The sequence below is a fragment of the Pan paniscus genome, chromosome 18 (genome assembly GCF_029289425.2).
Source record: "Pan paniscus chromosome 18, NHGRI_mPanPan1-v2.0_pri, whole genome shotgun sequence".
NCBI classification, from domain to species: Eukaryota; Metazoa; Chordata; class Mammalia; order Primates; family Hominidae; genus Pan; species Pan paniscus.
The window spans coordinates 30,723,297-30,742,278 of NC_073267.2; the positions used below are offsets into that span (position 1 = coordinate 30,723,297).

General features: G+C 55.1%; 1 protein-coding gene across 2 annotated transcripts; it reads left to right on the forward strand.

Moving 5' to 3' along the window:
* Nucleotides 1-134: 134 nt before the first annotated feature.
* On the forward strand, nucleotides 135-18,748 carry TAOK2 (TAO kinase 2). 2 transcript variants are annotated; one of them, XM_003809348.7, is made up of 19 exons: nucleotides 310-1,117; nucleotides 4,205-4,371; nucleotides 4,556-4,627; nucleotides 4,719-4,820; nucleotides 5,268-5,313; nucleotides 5,443-5,539; nucleotides 5,664-5,777; nucleotides 5,885-5,976; nucleotides 8,137-8,230; nucleotides 8,335-8,416; nucleotides 9,213-9,380; nucleotides 9,551-9,811; nucleotides 9,982-10,143; nucleotides 11,704-12,069; nucleotides 12,149-12,352; nucleotides 12,756-12,995; nucleotides 16,081-16,293; nucleotides 17,272-17,454; nucleotides 17,535-18,748. In XM_003809348.7, the coding sequence occupies exons 2-19, from the start codon at nucleotides 4,240-4,242 to the stop codon at nucleotides 18,054-18,056; spliced, it is 3,150 nt and encodes a 1,049-aa protein (XP_003809396.1). In that variant the 5' UTR covers nucleotides 310-1,117; nucleotides 4,205-4,239; the 3' UTR covers nucleotides 18,057-18,748. The 2 variants fall into 2 exon arrangements, with proteins under 2 accessions (XP_008959836.4, XP_003809396.1); XM_008961588.4 differs by lacking the exons at nucleotides 16,081-16,293; nucleotides 17,272-17,454; nucleotides 17,535-18,748 and having other exon boundaries at nucleotides 135-1,117; nucleotides 12,756-14,881.
* Nucleotides 18,749-18,982: the final 234 nt, after the last annotated feature.

An 18,982-nucleotide genomic window follows, 5' to 3' on the forward strand; every position in this document is an offset into this window, starting at 1 on the left:
GCAGATCGCCGCTGCTGTCCGTCCACCCGCGCCCCCTCAAAGCTTCCCCTAGCAACAAACTCGGGCTCAGAGCGAAGGCGGGGCGAGCGCATGCGCTGCAGCTCTGTCCACCGCCAGTCGTGGGACAGAGTGCCGGGCTCCTCCCCTTGCAAGCCTAGCCCTTCTCCCCGCCTCCTCCGGCCGGGGGTCCGCGTGGCGGGGCGGGCGCGCACTCGGGCTTGGCGGCTGCCGGTCTCCCAGGCCGCGGCAGTGAGGAGAGAGGGCGGGGCTGAGTCCTCTGCGCCCCCGCCCCCTTTAGCCCGGCGTCCCTACCGCGCCTGCGCGCTCCCGCCCGGTCTCCATCTTGGAATTGGGAGGAAGAGGGAGAGGGAGACCGGGACGAGACCGGGGCTGTGGTGCGGAGAGAGGCTGAGACGGAGAAGAGGAGAGGCAGAGAGGGCGCGGGGACCGTCAGCAGCGCCTTAGCTACAATCGTTCAGCTATTCTCGGAAGAGAGAAGGGAGAGGGAGGAGGCCGGGGCGGGAGTGGGGGCTGTCACCCTCGGACCCCGGCGTGAGAGGGGCCGTGCGGCCGGACGTCCTCGGGGTGGGCGCCCAGTCGGTGGCCGAAGACCTACAGCTCAGGCCCCTGGGTCCCAAATTTCCAGGCTTTGCCCCTCCTCCCTTCTCAGATACCCGGGTAACAGTCCTCATAGTCCAGATATCCGGGACTCGGGTCCCAACCTCTCTAAACCTGGGTCTCTGTTTCATAGAATTTCAAATATCAGGTTCAGGCCCCTGCGTGCACCAGTATCCGGGGTTCATTCCCCGGGCGTTCAAATATCGGATTCAGTCTCCATCCCGTTCAGATATTCGGGGTTCAGACCCTACAATCAGAAATCCGGAATTCGGCAGCTGTCGCCCTCGACGAGGGGGAGGACTGGACCGCGAGGTCAGATTAGGTTGTCACCCCCTCCCCTCCAGGGGAGGCTTCCCGGGCCCGCCCCTCAGGAAGGGCGAAAGCCGAGGAAGAGGTGGCAAGGGGAAAGGTCTCCTTGCCCCTCTCCCTGCTTGGCAGAGCCGCTGGAGGACCCCAGGCGGAAGCGGAGGCGCTGGGGCACCATAGTGACCCCTACCAGGTGAGACACGGGGTGCAGGGGCGCGGGTCCCTGTGTCTAGTTCTGAGAAGAAAGGGTGCGCCTTTCTGAGAAGCTGGACTTGGGTAGGCCCTCTCAGGATGGGGAAGCCCAGCTGAGCGAGTGGTCAGCCTCTGGCTAGCCTTGCCTTCTGTTGCCACCCCCTTCCCCTTCCTCTTCCCTTCATTGTGTCTGGTTGGTGGGGGACCTCAGGTGACAGGGTCTCTGATGTCACCGGGGTTCACACCCTAGGATGCTTCAGCTAATCAGATGGATTTGCACTTCAGTCTTCTCCCCTTCACTTTGCCCCTCACAGCCACCTCTCCTCCCTGATATGCCCCGTTCTCCTGGCTATTCTGTGATTTTGATTCCCATGCCTCTGATTCCCATGGTGGGTCTGCTTATCTGCTTTTCAGGCCTGGTCTGGTTGGATTTCTTGTCCTTGCAAGGAAGTGTGTGTATATGTGTTTGTGTGTATGCGTGTGTGTGTGTGCTTGGAGGTGCCTGGCAATGTTTTCCCCCAGCTGCAGTTACCTTCCAACCTCTTGCTGTGATGGTGTCAATAATCTCATCCATTTGTCAAACGATCTGTCTTTTACAAAGTGCTTTGACAGCCATTCTCTCATGTGACATCCCCGCATTCACCCTGTGGGGGCCTCTTTTATTGGCATCTTCCCATTTTACAGTTGAGAACATTGAGGCCCAGAGAGGTTGCCCAAGGTCACACAGTGGCAGAACCAGAATTTGAACTCAAGTCCTCAATCACATCTTTCCCTGATGCATGCCTGGTTCTTGCCATCTCTTTTCCTCTGAGTTTGGGCTCGGCCAGGGTTCCCTAGGAGTCCAGGCTGGGGTGAGGTTTAAGAATGGGGATGAGATGAGCTTCCTTTCCAGGAGGGCTCTACTCAGAAGCTTTTCCTGATGGGAGCCTCTGGCTTTTGCCTCTGCCTCATGGAGTTTTCTATCCACTGTGACCTTCATCTTTACCCCGATCCCAGGATTTGGCCTGGATTCCTGAGAGGGCTCTCTCCTGACAAATGGTAGCACTAGTGGCATCTTTGAACTGTTCAAGCCAAGCTGTTGGGGTAGAATGATCCCCCAAAGGATTAAAGCTTTGTGGGGACCTTGGAGGCAGGGAAGGAAAAATCCATATGCTGAGTGTCTGCATGGTGTTCCTAAGTATGAGATCTCATTAAAATCTTAACAACAGCTCCATGCTGTAATCCATTTCACTGAAGAGAAGACCAAGAACTGGAAGGAACTTATTCAAAGCCCTGTTGCTGTACATTGCAGACGGGATGTACTGGTAGCATAGCTTAGGAACAGATAGATACGGGTTTCCTCATCTGTAGAATGGAGATAACATTGTTCGTTTTGGAAGGTGGTTATGATTTAGCACAGACCTTGGTTATTGTTCAAGTGTTTGTTGTTATTATGGGGAAGGGGACCTGCATGATGTTTTGCCAGTGGGTGGCACCCCTCCATGTGGCCTAGGTTAGCATTCTGGGGCCTTGTGTTGGTAAAGAGGTCAGGAAGATTCCTTTGGCAAGTTGAGAGCACCTGCCTTTGTGTGTGGGTGTGTGGTGCTGGTGAGGGGTGCTTGGCACTGTTGCTGGCAGAAGGGAGAAAAGGGCCGGCTTCGAGCAACCTGGGAGCTGCTGAGGGCTGAGCAGAGAGCAATCAATCAGTCTCCCAGGCTATTCTGAGCCCTCTGCACCCTGGGGGCCCACTGGAGAGTCAGGCTCCCTCCTTGCCCTCCAGCTTCCAGTTGGGCTGAGACAAAATTAACAACACAACAGGAAACAATGCATGACAGAATAAATTACATGCTAAAATTGTTAGGTGCTTTTGAGTAGCTAGAACTCTGCCCCAGGAGTCCAGCTCTGCTGAAGGCTCCTTTGTGCCTAAATTCTGACAAGTGCTTAGGCTGGAGCCTGTCTTGGAATCTCCTTGAGGGTTTTGGTTCTGGTATCCTGCAGGAACTTTCTCCGGGTGTTTGGCTGGGTGCCCTAGGTGCTCTTCCCAATGGCTGGAGTGGTCAGGACAGGCTTCCTGCAAGAGGGGAGCTGAGCTTGGGGTGACAGCTGAGAGAGTAATGGATACAGGCCTAACCGGGGAGCAGAAGGTCCTGTTCTCTGACCTTGGAGAAGTCCTTTTTCTTCTCTGTGCCTCAGTGACCTCACCTAGGAAATGGTGATCATGATTCTGCCCTGCCTGTTTCGAAGGGCTGCTCTGAAATCATAGTGATGGAGGACCAGCTTTGGACAAGGCACTTAACCTTGCTGAGCCTGTTTCTTTATCTGTAAGATAGGGGAAATCATAATACTTGCTTCATAAGGTTGTAGTGAGGACTGAATAGAGATAATGCACGTAAGGTACTCAATAAATGTTATTTGTACCCTGCAAATGTCCTGTACCTGTGTGTGATGCTTATGCAATTGGACAGGACAAGTAAGGTGGCCCAGAGCACAGAGAGGCCCTCATAGCCAGATGCCATTTATATCCCTATTCTTCCCATTCTAGATCTCCCCCTGCCCTTTTTGAGAGTGACTCTGCGGGCTCCTCTGGGCCAGTACCCACTTCTAACAATGGACGGATTTCCACTGCCTCCGGCCTGGCCATTTCCTGTTCTCTTCCAGGGTGTGAGAGGTTGAGGGAGGAGGGGGCCTCAGCGCCAAGGGGAACAGAAAGGTGCCTGGAAACAGTTGGGGTATAGGACTTATGGGACAGGACACTTGGGGCTCTGGAGTGCTGGCTGGGAAGCAGAATGTTTTATCCTTGAGGGGAGATACAGGGGCTATAGGGAAATGAGAACTTGTTGAGCATTGAAGGGGGTGGTGAGGATGCTTAGCTTCCCAGAATCTTCCTAGCAGTTTTAGGGACTCCAGGGACCCAGCCCGCGTGATCTGGTTGCCAGGGCAACTTCATTTTTTGGAGCTTTGATGTTGTTCCTAATCTCCCCCTCCCCTTCCTCAGCAGTGCCTCCTCCTCATCAGGGAATGAGGGGAGGAGATGGCAGAAACTTGATGGGTCCCTTCCTCTCCCTGAAGGCTCAATCCTTGATCTAAGGGTCCCATTTCCATTCCTCAGGCCAGGCCCCACTCTCAGGGCCCCCAGGGGCCACCATGCCAGCTGGGGGCCGGGCCGGGAGCCTGAAGGACCCAGATGTGGCTGAGCTCTTCTTCAAGGATGACCCAGAAAAGCTCTTCTCTGACCTCCGGGAAATTGGCCATGGCAGCTTTGGAGCCGTATACTTTGTGAGTTGGGTCTTGGGAGGGTGTAATAGGGATGGGGACTCTTCCTACCCCTGTGGACCTCCCAACAGCCCTTGCACACTACTCCATCACACTGGTCTTTCCTGCCTTCTCTTGCTGGGCCAGCAAGTCTTCCCATGCCCGGCTCTCAATGGGGCCTTCAACACCTTCTGGTCTGGTCCTCTAGGCCCGGGATGTCCGGAATAGTGAGGTGGTGGCCATCAAGAAGATGTCCTACAGTGGGAAGCAGTCCAATGAGGTGGGCCAGGTGCAATACAGCCAGGTTGGGGACAGGGGACTCCTGTCTCAAGATGCAAGCTGGGTAATCTCTGCCTACCCTGACCCCCTAGAAATGGCAAGACATCATCAAGGAGGTGCGGTTCTTACAGAAGCTCCGGCATCCCAACACCATTCAGTACCGGGGCTGTTACCTGAGGGAGCACACGGCTTGGGTGAGCTGGTGCCAGATTCTGGCCTGATCTTTACTCCTATTCATGCCCGTCCTTATTGTAGTCCAGTCTCTTAGGTGGTCCCTGTTCGTGGTGCTGTTGTGGGATCTTGGGAAGGAGGAAGTCTCTTTTGACCGCTTTAGTCCTCAGACATACCCACTGAGCAAAAGCCTGTCTCAGAGTGACACAGGCTGTTAGCAGGTGGGACAGGTCACTGTGGGCTGGAGAAGGTGGAGATTGAATGGGAGTTTGAAGGGATTCAGATGGGCAGTGGTGAATGTCTTGGGCCCAGACTCCAGAAACTCTCCCACCACCCCCTCATTGTCTCCAGTTGCGCTTCCTCCCTGTCATCACCCCAGGGACATAGCTTGAGTACAGGACAGTCAAGGAAGCTCTGTTTTGAGTCCCTGCCCAGGAGACTCTGATCTCTGACCCTTGTCTCTTCCTTAGCTGGTAATGGAGTATTGCCTGGGCTCAGCGTCTGACCTTCTAGAAGGTAAGTGACTGATAGGCCAATAAGTGGAGAAGGGAGAAGAGCAGGGGAGCCATAGGGAAGGGTTAAGGGGAGTTTATTCCAGTCCCACCCTTGCGCTCCCTCGGGTTGATGTTCTTCCTCACTCTCCAGTGCACAAGAAACCCCTTCAGGAGGTAGAGATCGCAGCTGTGACCCACGGGGCGCTTCAGGGCCTGGCATATCTGCACTCCCACAACATGATCCATAGGTACAAGCAGCATCGGCAGTGCCTGGGAGGGGAGTGCTATCTGCACCACCTGTCACTTAGCTGGGCTGCCCCTGCCTAGCTTTCTTGAGACACATGTCTCATCCCTGTACTTTGCCTCTGGCAGGGATGTGAAGGCTGGAAACATCCTGCTGTCAGAGCCAGGGTTAGTGAAGCTAGGGGACTTTGGTTCTGCGTCCATCATGGCACCTGCCAACTCCTTCGTGGGCACCCCATACTGGTGAGTGAGTGAGTGGTGGTGAGTGGAGAGACCTCCCAGGATGTTGGGAGTAGGAGTGACAGGGTCTCGGCGGGTGATTTGCCTCTCTCTCCTGACCATTCTCCTAGGATGGCACCCGAGGTGATCCTGGCCATGGATGAGGGGCAGTACGACGGCAAAGTGGACGTCTGGTCCTTGGGGATAACCTGCATCGAGCTGGGTAAGAACATCCTCCCTGTTCCCTCATCATCTTTTCCATTCTTTCCTGTTAGTTCCCAGACTCCGGACTACCCCCTTCTCCTAGGGATGGGATCCCAGGCCTCCAAGTTCCTGTCCGTTGTGACTCTACCCTGGAGCCCCAATACAGGCAGCTGGCAAATTCTGCCAGCTCTTAGGCCTAGAGATTTTGTAGCATTCATCTCTTCCTGTCCACTACCCTGGTTCTGAATCTTTTCTTAGTGCCCACCATGTGCTGTGCCATGGACTGTGATTCTGGAGGGATAGCAGTGAATGAAAATCCTGCCCTCATGGAACTTACATTTGATTTAGGGAAACCAGGCAGGCATGTTTTCTTTCAGTGTGATGAACGCTGTGTGGAGAAGTTACAGGAGCGGTTCAAATGTAAAACAGGGGACTTGACCTAGTTTAGGGGCTGAAGAAGGCCTCCTTGTAGGAGAATATTGAAGCCAACCCGCAAGATAAATAATAGCTGTTTGCAGAATGTAGGGAAGAGCTTTCCAGGCAGAGAGAACAGCATGTGAGAGGCCTAGAGGTAAGTGCAGGCCTGGGGAACTGGGACTAGCTTCAGTTATTTGGAACGTAGCATGTAATGCAGAGAATATTGAAGGATAAGGCCAGAGAGTTAGGTCCAAGTGAGTTCCTAAGGCCTTGAAGCCATGCCAAGGTTCTCATCTCTGTCAGCCAGCACTATTGAAACAATTCTTTAATGAGGTAGGTAACATTTATAAGGCTTCCAACACAATGCCAGGCACAAAACAGTTGCCTAAGAGTTGCTGTTAGTTTCTCCTATCAACAGCCTCCTGCAGTGATCTCTCCAGTCTCTTCTCCCTTCCAGTCTGTCTTAAGTACTGATGCCAGAGAGGTCTGCCTAAGCTCAGTGCTGTCATTTCACTCCCTGTTTGGAGCCATGAGTGGCCCCCTGTTGCCTTCAAGACTGAAGCCATCCCCATCCTTCCTCCCACCAACCTAGAGGCTTTGCTTCGTAAATGCTGGCCCTTTCCTTCATGGGCTCCACCCTCTGAGTGTGTCATGAACTCTTCCACTTCCTTGCCTTGGTTCGTATTGGGTCCTCTGCCCGAGGTCAGAGATTTGGACGAGCTCTTCTCCTCCATCTTCACAGTCTCCATTTGCCATTAGATGCCAGGCCCAGACAGTTGATGAAAAATGTAAGAAACGGACCCAAGTATAAGAAAAAGCTAGATCTGTCCATTTTATTTCTAGTTTTTGGAAGAGATGTGGATACAGAGAAATATTACTCTACTATTGAAAAAAATACATATCAAGTCTGATTATAAATGTCAACTCATACTAAGTCAATATCAGGGAAGCAGTGTGGAGAAGGATGTGGCAAACTGGAGATTGCTGTTTCCATAGAAAGAGGGCAGCTAATGCTTATCTCCAGACCATTGTTATGCAGTAATGTAGACTCCATTTCACCAGATTTAATTCTTAAGGAGAAACTGGAAACTTGTATTATTATTTGATTATTACTTTTGGCAGTTAATTTTAAAAATCACCGTTTAGGCCAAAACAACATGACATTTGTCTGGGCTACAGGGGACTCTTAGCGACTCTTAGCTTGCACTTAACCTTTCTAATCTCAGGGCTTTTTACAAAGCCCTTCTCTGAATTCCCTGAAGATATGCTAGCTTGAAGGCTCACTGCATACTCTCAACTTCCCAGCGACTTCCCTGTTTCCCTCTTATACCAGTTAATACTTTGATGTTATTTTTTCAGTCCTATTTAATCTTCTCTTTTAGACTGGAGGTTCCTTGAGGGTGGGGCCTAATTCTTGTTTTTATCTTCCCCATAGCAATTATCAAGTTATCTGCTCCCTTTGGCACCTAAGAAATATTAGTTGGGGTGATAACTGAATGGCTGTCCTTCTGCCTTCGTTACTGCTTTTGTGGATGTTATTTTCTTTGACCCCTATTCCACCCGTGTGCAGTGGAGAGGATGGGTGTTGTATTTTACAGAGGAAGGAATTAACTGAGACGCAACAGGATGATGGGAACTTCTCAAGGTCATGTGGCAAGGAAGTCAAGGAATTGGGGTTTGAACCCAAGTCGTCTCAGTTCCATTCCATTGTCCTCTACCCCCTGCCACCTCTCACCTTCTTCCCTTTCACCTTTTTCTGTAGCTGAACGGAAACCACCGCTCTTTAACATGAATGCGATGAGTGCCTTATACCACATTGCACAGAACGAATCCCCCGTGCTCCAGTCAGGACACTGGTGAGGACTGAGATTCCGAATCTGGGCCCAGGGGTTAGGCCATGGGGTATGGATGCCTGACTCATGCCTTCCCCACCCCTCTCCCACCCTCCTGTGACTTTCAGGTCTGAGTACTTCCGGAATTTTGTCGACTCCTGTCTTCAGAAAATCCCTCAAGACAGACCAACCTCAGAGGTTCTCCTGAAGGTGAGGGCCTGCTGGCCTAGCATTCTCCTGGAACTGTAGCTTGTTACAGCCACAAGAACCCCCAGGGAAATTAGTGGTTCCCAGTTCCTCCTCCACCAAGAGCTTCGTTGATGAATTCCCACCCCATCCCCAATGCCCAGTGGACTCTGTGTTTTACAAGATTTTGTCTACCAGACTGCCTTAATTTATTAAGTAATAAACTGTTTTCCCATCTTTTATTAATCAAAGATTTATGTAATTGCCAGCCAGAGCTTCTGGTCAGCGTGTGATAACCAGGGTTGCCCCACTGATCTGATGTAATGCAAGCCAAAAGCCTGTGTAGCCTTATCATGGGTAAATGTATGATTTCCCTTAGGTGTTTTTTGAATTATCAAAAATGGAGGGGCCCCATTCCCTTCACAGACCCATGGGGGCCTGAGGAGCCCTAGTTGGAAACTTCAGATTATATAGTTGGACCCACTTGTTTTATAATTGTAGGATACTGTATGAAGCCCAGAGGGGCCTCATGACATGTCCAAGGTCACATAGCCCTTTAGTAGAGGAGCTGGACAAGAATCCAGTTCTCCTGACTGTCCCTGCCTGTCAGCCATGCTTAGAGGAAGAAGAGTCTGTCTGGGGAGTAGGTACTGGGTGGTACAGAAAATTATTGTGAGAGAAGGGCTTGGGATAAGGCCAGCATCAACCCATGGTGGGCGTGGGCCCCAGAAGAGTGCCTCAGGCCTGAGGGAATGCCAAGGGCTGTGGGTTGTGGGGGGAAGGGGAGTTGGCAGCAGACCTCAGTGCCCTCTTCCCCCAGCACCGCTTTGTGCTCCGGGAGCGGCCACCCACAGTCATCATGGACCTGATCCAGAGGACCAAGGATGCCGTGCGGGAGCTGGACAACCTGCAGTACCGCAAGATGAAGAAGATCCTGTTCCAAGAAGCACCCAACGGCCCTGGTGCCGAGGCCCCAGAGGAGGAAGAGGTGACCCAGCTTGCCCTAACACCCCTCTTTATACCCCATGTGTGCCTGCCCCCTGCAGCTGCTTGGCCCCTTCCCCAGCCCTACTCACACCACCATCTTCCCATGCTACCTCCATGCATATGCCCCAGGGCTTCCCCTTCCCTGCCCAGCAGCCTACGCCCTGTTCGCAGGAGGCCGAGCCCTACATGCACCGGGCCGGGACTCTGACCAGCCTCGAGAGTAGCCACTCAGTGCCCAGCATGTCCATCAGCGCCTCCAGCCAGAGCAGCTCCGTCAACAGCCTAGCAGATGCCTCAGACAACGAGGAAGAGGAGGAGGAGGAGGAGGAAGAGGAGGAGGAGGAAGAAGGCCCCGAAGCCCGGGAGATGGCCATGATGCAGGAGGGGGAGCACACAGTCACCTCTCACAGCTCCATTATCCACCGGCTGCCGGTACACAGCTCACCCTTGGGGGACCCGAGCCACCTGCTCTAGAACCGCCTGGGTCTTCGCCCTCCTTCCCTAAGTGCAGCACTCCTCTGAGTCTGATTGGCTGTCCTCAGGTAGCTCTCTTTGGACCCAGTGGCCTCTGAGCCTTGGGTGTTCCTTCTATCTCCCTCTAGGGCTCTGACAACCTATATGATGACCCCTACCAGCCAGAGATAACCCCCAGCCCTCTCCAGCCGCCTGCAGCCCCAGCTCCCACTTCCACCACCTCTTCTGCCCGCCGCCGGGCCTACTGCCGTAACCGGGACCACTTTGCCACCATCCGAACCGCCTCCCTGGTGAGTGTAGCCATCCTCACTCAGCCTGCTTGCTGTCTGTTTTTTCAGTCTTTTTAAGTCTAGAAATGATTTCCTCCCTGTGGCATGGGATTGAGTCTGGATTCTACCCTCATTTTCTGTTGCTGGCTCCTGCCTGCTCCCCTTAACCCTCCTGCTTCCCTCCTCTTCCCAGTGGACTGTTTTGGTCATATGGCCCAATCTGGGTGTTTCTAGCTTGGCAAACTCTTACTCCATTTTTGTGGCCTGACTTAACTGACATCTCCTGGGTTGCCTTCCCAGGCTCCTCTGGTGAGTCAGGTGCTTCACAGTTGTGTGCTGGGGAAGCCCAGTGCTGGGGGAGCCCTGTGCCTGTGGAGCCCTGTGCTGGGGGTGTCCAGTGCTGGGGGAGCCCTGTGCCGGGGGTGCCCTGTGCTTGGGTGGTCCTGAACAGCATCATGATAGGTTTGCCAGATTCTGTGCCCCAGAGGGCAGGGATGGTGTTCAGATATCTGTCTCATGCCAGCAGTTAGCTCTCAGGCTTACACACAGGCCTGTGTTAACCCTCCCAGCCCCCCTGGGAGGGGAAGGGTAAGATCCCATTGGAGAAATGAGGCACCTGTGGCTCAGAGGGGCCACTTGCCCCAGTGCCTTTGGTGGCTCTCCGCTCCTGTAAGCAGGCCCTTAGTCTTCTCCTAAAATCAACTCATGGCAGTCTTTCTCAGTTCACAGGAAAAAGTGTTTAGGCTTTTCATAAAACATAGCTTTTCATCTATGTTTTTAATAAGCCTTTAGATCACGTTCCTGCTGAGCTGCATTTGAGCGTCAACAATCCCCTTAGAGGCCACTGATTCAGTCTAGTATGTTCTTATGGCCTCTGCTTGGTGCTGGTTGTGTTCCAACAATTCTTCAGATCCCATGGTGTTGTGCGGTACTGTGCTGAGAGGTCTTGACTGCCAGGGGCTTGGCTGCCGGGACTAGTTTGAGAGCCACTCATAGAGTCAGTTGAGAATGAGACCTGAGATCAGACTTTGGATGAAGGTGTCCAAGCCCAGTGTTCTTGTTATTCCAGCATCTTGTGGCCCCGATCCCAGCTCAATACCTGGGGAGTGATAGGCCGACCATGTTTGCTGAAGGGGAAGGAAGCCAACACTTGTTAGATAGAGTCCGAACTTACCCCACAGCCCCTATGAGGAGGTATTATTTCCCCATTTAACAGATGAGGGAACTGGTGCTTTGAGAAGTTAACTTACTTGAGATCACATGCTTGGTAAGTGGCAAAGCTGGGATTTGATCCCAGGTCTGTCTGACTCACTGTTTCAAATTAGTATGGATTGTTCCTACTTTTGTGCCAGGCCCTGTGCTTGCCACCTTTTATCATTCGGCCACACCAACTTGTGATGTAGATAATATCACCATTATCCAGTTGAGGAAACAGGCTAGAGTGGCCGTGTGTGAGGAAGGTGTTAAATGAGAATGAAACCCATGAGTTGAAAACCCATGCTCTTCCCCACGGAAGACCCCTTGTGTTAATTAACTAGGGGCCAGGCTGAGCCCCAGCTCTCACCCTCTCTCCTTCCCCAGGTCAGCCGTCAGATCCAGGAGCATGAGCAGGACTCTGCGCTGCGGGAGCAGCTGAGCGGCTATAAGCGGATGCGACGACAGCACCAGAAGCAGCTGCTGGCCCTGGAGTCACGGCTGAGGGGTGAACGGGAGGAGCACAGTGCACGGCTGCAGCGGGAGCTTGAGGCGCAGCGGGCTGGCTTTGGGGCAGAGGCAGAAAAGCTGGCCCGGCGGCACCAGGCCATAGGTGAGAAGGAGGCACGAGCTGCCCAGGCCGAGGAGCGGAAGTTCCAGCAGCACATCCTTGGGCAGCAGAAGAAGGAGCTGGCCGCCCTGCTGGAGGCACAGAAGCGGACCTACAAACTTCGCAAGGAACAGCTGAAGGAGGTGAGCTAGGGCTGCTTGGGGGCGGAGCCGATGGCGAGCCAGGTGGGTCCTGACCCTGCTTCCCTCTGCCCTCGCCCAGGAGCTCCAGGAGAACCCCAGCACTCCCAAGCGGGAGAAGGCCGAGTGGCTGCTGCGGCAGAAGGAGCAGCTCCAGCAGTGCCAGGCGGAGGAGGAAGCAGGGCTGCTGCGGCGGCAGCGCCAGTACTTTGAGCTGCAGTGTCGCCAGTACAAGCGCAAGATGTTGCTGGCTCGGCACAGCCTGGACCAGGACCTGCTGCGGGAGGTAGGCATCCCAATCTCTGTTCCCCTCCCGCTCACTCATGGATCCCAGGGACCCACCCTTTTCCATTTGCCTCATTCTTGTCTTCTTTCTCCTTGGCCCTCGAGTGTTACAGTTCAGCTTTGCTTCAGTGCCCCTTTTACTTCTCATCCCCAACAGACCCTGCCAGAATTTCCTTAGGCCTCTTTTCCCAGGCCAGGGAGGAGCTTGCCTCCCCTACACCCTCATCTCCTGCCATCCCCAGCTCCCTCTGCCAAGGAGCCCTGGCCCCTCACTTCCTTGATACTGACCAGGCCCTGGGCCCTGTGTTTCTTCCGCCATCCCCAGCTCCCTCTGCCAAGGAGCCCTGGCCTCTCACTTCCTTGATACTGACCAGGCCCTGGGCCCTGCATTTCTTCTGCCTCAGGACCTGAACAAGAAGCAGACCCAGAAGGACTTGGAGTGTGCACTGCTGCTTCGGCAGCATGAGGCCACGCGGGAGCTGGAGCTGCGGCAGCTCCAGGCCGTGCAGCGCACGCGGGCTGAGCTCACCCGCCTGCAGCACCAGACGGAGCTGGGCAACCAGCTGGAGTACAACAAGCGGCGTGAGCAAGAGTTGCGGCAGAAGCATGCGGCCCAGGTTCGCCAGCAGCCCAAGAGCCTCAAAGTACGTGCAGGCCAGCGCCCCCCGGGCCTTCCACTCCCCATTCCTGGGGCTCTGGGCCCACCCAACACAGGCACCCCTATAGAACAGCAGCCCTGCTCACCTGGCCAGGAGGCAGTCCTGGACCAAAGAATGCTTGGCGAGGAGGAGGAAGCAGTTGGAGAGAGAAGGATTCTGGGAAAGGAAGGGGCCACTTTGGAGCCCAAGCAGCAGAGGATTCTGGGGGAAGAATCAGGAGCCCCTAGTCCCAGTCCACAAAAACATGGGAGCCTGGTTGATGAGGAAGTTTGGGGTCTGCCTGAGGAGATAGAGGAGCTTAGGGTGCCCTCCCTTGTACCCCAGGAGAGGAGCATTGTTGGCCAGGAGGCTGGGACGTGGAGCTTGTGGGGGAAGGAGGATGGGAGTCTTCTGGATGAGGAGTTTGAGCTTGGCTGGGTCCAGGGCCCAGCACTGACTCCCGTCCCCGAGGAGGAGGAAGAAGAGGAAGAGGGGGCTCCGATTGGGACCCCTAGGGATCCTGGAGATGGTTGTCCTTCCCCCGACATCCCTCCTGAACCCCCTCCAACACACCTGAGGCCCTGCCCTGCCAGCCAGCTCCCTGGACTCCTGTCCCATGGCCTCCTGGCCGGCCTCTCCTTTGCAGTGGGGTCCTCCTCTGGCCTCCTGCCCCTCCTGCTGCTGCTGCTGCTTCCATTGCTGGCAGCCCAGGGTGGGGGTGGCCTGCAGGCAGCGCTGCTGGCCCTTGAGGTGGGGCTGGTGGGTCTGGGGGCCTCCTACCTGCTCCTTTGTACAGCCCTGCACCTGCCCTCCAGTCTTTTCCTACTCCTGGCCCAGGGTACCGCACTGGGGGCCGTCCTGGGCCTGAGCTGGCGCCGAGGCCTCATGGGTGTTCCCCTGGGCCTTGGAGCTGCCTGGCTCTTAGCTTGGCCAGGCCTAGCTCTACCTCTGGTGGCTATGGCAGCGGGGGGCAGATGGGTGCGGCAGCAGGGCCCCCGGGTGCGCCGGGGCATATCTCGACTCTGGTTGCGGGTTCTGCTGCGCCTGTCACCCATGGCCTTCCGGGCCCTGCAGGGCTGTGGGGCTGTGGGGGACCGGGGTCTTTTTGCACTGTACCCCAAAACCAACAAGGATGGCTTCCGCAGCCGCCTGCCCGTCCCTGGGCCCCGGCGGCGTAATCCCCGCACCACCCAACACCCATTAGCCCTGTTGGCAAGGGTCTGGGTCCTGTGCAAGGGCTGGAACTGGCGTCTGGCACGGGCCAGCCAGGGTTTAGCATCCCACTTGCCCCTGTGGGCCATCCACACACTGGCCAGCTGGGGCCTGCTTCGGGGTGAACGGCCCACCCGAATCCCCCGGCTACTACCACGCAGCCAGCGCCAGCTAGGGCCCCCTGCCTCCCGCCAGCCACTGCCAGGGACTCTAGCCGGGCGGAGGTCACGTACCCGCCAGTCGCGGGCCCTGCCCCCCTGGAGGTAGCTGACTCCAGCCCTTCCAGCCCAAATCTAGAGCATTGAGCACTTTATCTCCCACGACTCAGTGAAGTTTCTCCAGTCCCTAGTCCTCTCTTTTCACTCACCTTCCTCAGTTTGCTCACTTACCCCAGGCCCAGCCCTTCGGACCTCTAGACAGGCAGCCTCCTCAGCCGTGGAGTCCAGCAGTCACTCTGTGTTCTCCTGGCGCTCCTCCCCTAAGTTATTGCTGTTCGCCCGCTGTGTGTGCTCATCCTCACCCTCATTGACTCAGGCCTGGGGCCAGGGGTGGTGGAGGGTGGGAAGAGTCATGTTTTTTTTCTCCTCTTTGATTTTGTTTTTCTGTCTCCCTTCCAACCTGTCCCCTTCCCCCCACCAAAAAAAGAAAAAGACAAACACAAATAAAATATCTGAGCGGAACTGTGCCTTTGGCCCAGGCTGCCTCTGTCTGCTTTGTCCTGCCGCCTAGCCTCCCCGGTATGCCCCCAGGCTGACCCTCGGCCCGGCTCCATGACCTCTTCACCCCATCTCCGTTATCTCAGCCCCTCTCACTCCTCAGCCTCATGCTCTCTGCCTTCATAGCTTCATTGCACCATGACCACCACCGGCTCTGGGGTCTGGGCCCCTGTAGAACTTCACCGAACTTCTTGGTCCCACAGAGCGCCTGTTTGCGGGTTCCTTCCAGAGGTCTTAGTTTCCAGGCCCTTGGTCTCCTCATCCCTTGCCTTTTCTCCCAACCATGGCTGCAGGGGACCAAATTGCTCTCCTGCATCAGGCATTACCCTAGTGGGTTGGGGGACGGGGCTGCAGACCCTCCACAGTAGGGGGTGCTGAGCTGGGGGCAACCAGGCGGAGTATGAAGGCTGTGGCAGCAGGATTGAGTGTGGGCCTGGAGTGGGAGCTGAGTGTGTGAGGGGCCGGGCTGGAATGCGGATCTGGTCAGGGTGGTAGCTGCTGGCCGGTTGAACTTGTCAGGCCCTTTCTGGCCACCTCCTTTGCCCCTTTCTCCTCTGCGGCCCAAAATGGGGCAGCCCCTTCTTACCCATTTCTCAGCTCGGTGCTTCTCCTCCTTCCCTGCCTTCCTCCCTGAGCTGCTGGACCTGGGACTTCCTGTGTCTGTCCTTAGTCGTGTTGCTTTCTTCACGGGTGTTTTGTGTGACTGGTTCTTCTTGCTTGTTCTTGTGCACGTTCTCATATTTGCTCACGTGCTTCTGTCTCTAGGTCACAGTCTCTCCCTCTTTGCCTGGTCAGAGCTTCCAAGATCCTCAGTTCCCTGTCCAGTAACTCCGATGTTCTTTCTCATGGGTATCGCACCCAACTCCGTGCACGTGCTCTTGGAACCTCTTGTCTTCTCTGCATCTCTTGCCCATCGAGACCTTCCTGATCTCTCTCAACACGATCCCACCTCTCCATGTCTGTCTGTCTGTATACAGCTCCCCCCACCCCCTCTGTCTAACATGTTTTCTGTTTCTCTCCCTCTCCCTGTCTCTGCTTCTGTCTCCTCTCCTCTTCTCTCTCTTCTCCCCATTTCCCCTGGTTGTTCCTCCTCTTCCTCTTCCTCCTCTTCCTCCTCCTCTTCCCCGCTGCCCCCATCTCCCCTTGATCCGTCCACTGCATAGTCTAAGGAGCTGCAGATCAAGAAGCAGTTCCAGGAGACGTGTAAGATCCAGACTCGGCAGTACAAGGCTCTGCGAGCACACTTGCTGGAGACCACGCCCAAAGCTCAGCACAAGAGCCTCCTTAAGCGGCTCAAGGAAGAGCAGACCCGCAAGCTGGCGATCTTGGCGGAGCAGTATGACCAGTCCATCTCAGAGATGCTCAGCTCACAGGCGGTGAGGCCTGGGGTCCAGGGAGGGAGTGCGCTAGAGGCCAGGCTCTGTACTTTGCTTTAAAGAAATGGACGGTGCAGGGCATGCACAGAGCTGGGGCTTTTTTACTTGGGAAACTCACATACTCTCCCTCTGTTCGTGTTCTCCACAATGATTTATTTCATATTCTCCTCAGTGGTTTTATTCTTTCTCTTAGTATTTTCTTAAGGTCTTGACAAAGCCATGTGCCTCTTCCCAAGAACCACCAAGGAAAAGAGTGGCTATTATTTTTTTCCTGGGCCTGAGTTAGTTTAATGGGTAAACAGGGTGCAGATTAAAGTGAGTGTGGCCCTCAAGCCCATTTACTCAGACTTCTGGAGGATTTTGAAAGTTGCTGTTTTAAAAAAATGATCACACCTAACACTGGAATGGGCCACTTAAAATGTGCGGAGAGGGTGGAGAGTGGAAACGCCCCACCCAAGGCTGTTCTCTCACCCAGTCCCACCTCTCCCAGGTAACTTGTTAATAATTAACTGTATTTTGTGTTTTTTCAGTGCACATTTTGAAAAATTATATGAATTTTAAACACAGATGGAATCATACTTTACATTTACTTTCTGTAACTTCTTTTTTCCACTTAATATTTCTTGGACATCTTCCCCTGTCAGTACACCTGTCTCATTTTTTTTACAGCATAGAATTTTCCATGGTATGGCTGTACCATAATTTATTTAACCCATCCCTTATTGGTGGACATTTAGGTTGTTTCCAGTATTTTGCTATCACAACGCTTCCGTGAACACCTCGAGCACATGTGCAAGTATACCTGGGGGATAGATTCTGCAGTGTAATTGCTGTGCCACAGGGTATGACCATCTTCCATTCTGATAGATGTTGAGACCGCTGCTTCTTGAAACCTTAGGGCCCAGGCCTACCTGGGGCAGGGGAGGATAGTGGGGGTAGGGGAGGAGATCCCTACAACTGGTTGTTCATCTTCCCCAGCTGCGGCTTGATGAGACCCAGGAGGCAGAGTTCCAGGCCCTTCGGCAGCAGCTTCAACAGGAGCTGGAGCTGCTCAATGCTTACCAGAGCAAGATCAAGATCCGCACAGAGAGCCAGCACGAGAGGGAGCTGCGGGAGCTGGAGCAGAGGGTCGCGCTGCGGCGGGCACTGCTGGAGCAGCGGGTAAGGGGCCCAGCCTCCAGGACTGGGGAGGGAGGGTGGGCTCCTGCCCCCAACTCTAACCTCTGTTCCGGATGCCCCAGGTGGAAGAGGAGCTGCTGGCCCTGCAGACAGGACGCTCTGAGCGAATCCGCAGTCTGCTTGAGCGGCAGGCCCGTGAGATCGAGGCCTTCGATGCGGAAAGCATGAGGCTGGGCTTCTCCAGCATGGCTCTGGGGGGCATCCCGGCTGAAGCTGCTGCCCAGGGCTATCCTGCTCCACCCCCTGCCCCAGCCTGGCCCTCCCGTCCCGTTCCCCGTTCTGGGGCACACTGGAGCCACGGCCCTCCTCCACCAGGCATGCCCCCTCCAGCCTGGCGTCAGCCGTCTCTGCTGGCTCCCCCAGGCCCCCCAAACTGGCTGGGGCCCCCCACACAGAGTGGGACACCCCGTGGCGGAGCCCTGCTGCTGCTAAGAAACAGCCCCCAGCCCCTGCGGCGGGCAGCCTCGGGGGGCAGTGGCAGTGAGAATGTGGGCCCCCCTGCTGCCGCGGTGCCCGGGCCCCTGAGCCGCAGCACCAGTGTCGCTTCCCACATCCTCAATGGTTCTTCCCACTTCTATTCCTGAAGTGCAGCGGGGAGGAGCAGATGAGCTGGGCAGGGCAGGGGTGGGTGGAGCCTGACCCTGGAGGGCACTGAGCTGGAGGCCCCTGCAAGGGTAGGGGACAAGATGTAGGCTCCAGCTCCCCTCAGACCTCCTCATCTCATGAGCTTCTTGGGGCTGGCCAGTGGCCCAGGGCCAGCTTGGGGATAGGTGCCTCAAGGCTGCCTGGGAGCCCCGCCTCCCTACCATGGTGCCAGGGTCTCCCTCCGCCACCTAGGAAAGGAGGGAGATGTGCGTGTCAAATATTCATCTAGTCCCCTGGGGGAGGGGAAGGGTGGGTCTAGACATACTATATTCAGAGAACTATACTACCCTCACAGTGAGGCCCTCAGACCTGCCACAGGGCAGAGCAGGTCTGGGGCCTGAGGCAGGGAGAATGAGAGGCCACCTTACTGGCAGGAAGGATCAGGATGGGGTCTTGGGGTCAGGATGCCTGGGTCTCTTCCCGTTACTGTCTTGACGTCCTGTGCCGTCTTGTCCTTTATCTTTTTTTTTTTTTTTTAATTGGGATCAGGGCTGGGGCGGGGAAACAAGGGAAGGACCTTGGAAGGGGCTGCTCCCAGGCCTGGGGGGCAGCCGTGGGAGCCCCTCTCAGCTGTGGGGCTGGCACAGAGCCCCAGGCAAGCTTTTAATAAACTGTTGGTTATTCTAACAGATCTCAGGACTCACCCTTCTGTCTTTGGTGTGCGTGAAGGACTGCTCAGTGGCCACTGAATAGTACTGCTTGTGTTTTATAAAGAGAATTTATTGGGCTGTGTATCTAAACATTTCAGTGATTTTAATGACTTTAGCTGTGACCAGATCTCGGATCTCAAAGGTGGTCTTCAACCCCTTGACCTCTAATTCCTGTTTTCTTTGCTTTGACTTCAAAGATTCTTAGGTTTGCCTCC

Excerpts from the sequence above, each read along its gene's own strand:
- TAOK2 (XM_008961588.4), top strand. The coding sequence starts at position 4,240 with ATGCCAGCTGGGGGCCGGGCCGGGAGCCTGAAGGACCCAGATGTGGCT. Across the intron at positions 5,314-5,442 it reads AGCGTCTGACCTTCTAGAAG|TGCACAAGAAACCCCTTCAG; the intron begins GTAAGTGACTGA and ends CTCACTCTCCAG. Across the intron at positions 8,417-9,212 it reads CCTCAGAGGTTCTCCTGAAG|CACCGCTTTGTGCTCCGGGA; the intron begins GTGAGGGCCTGC and ends CTCTTCCCCCAG.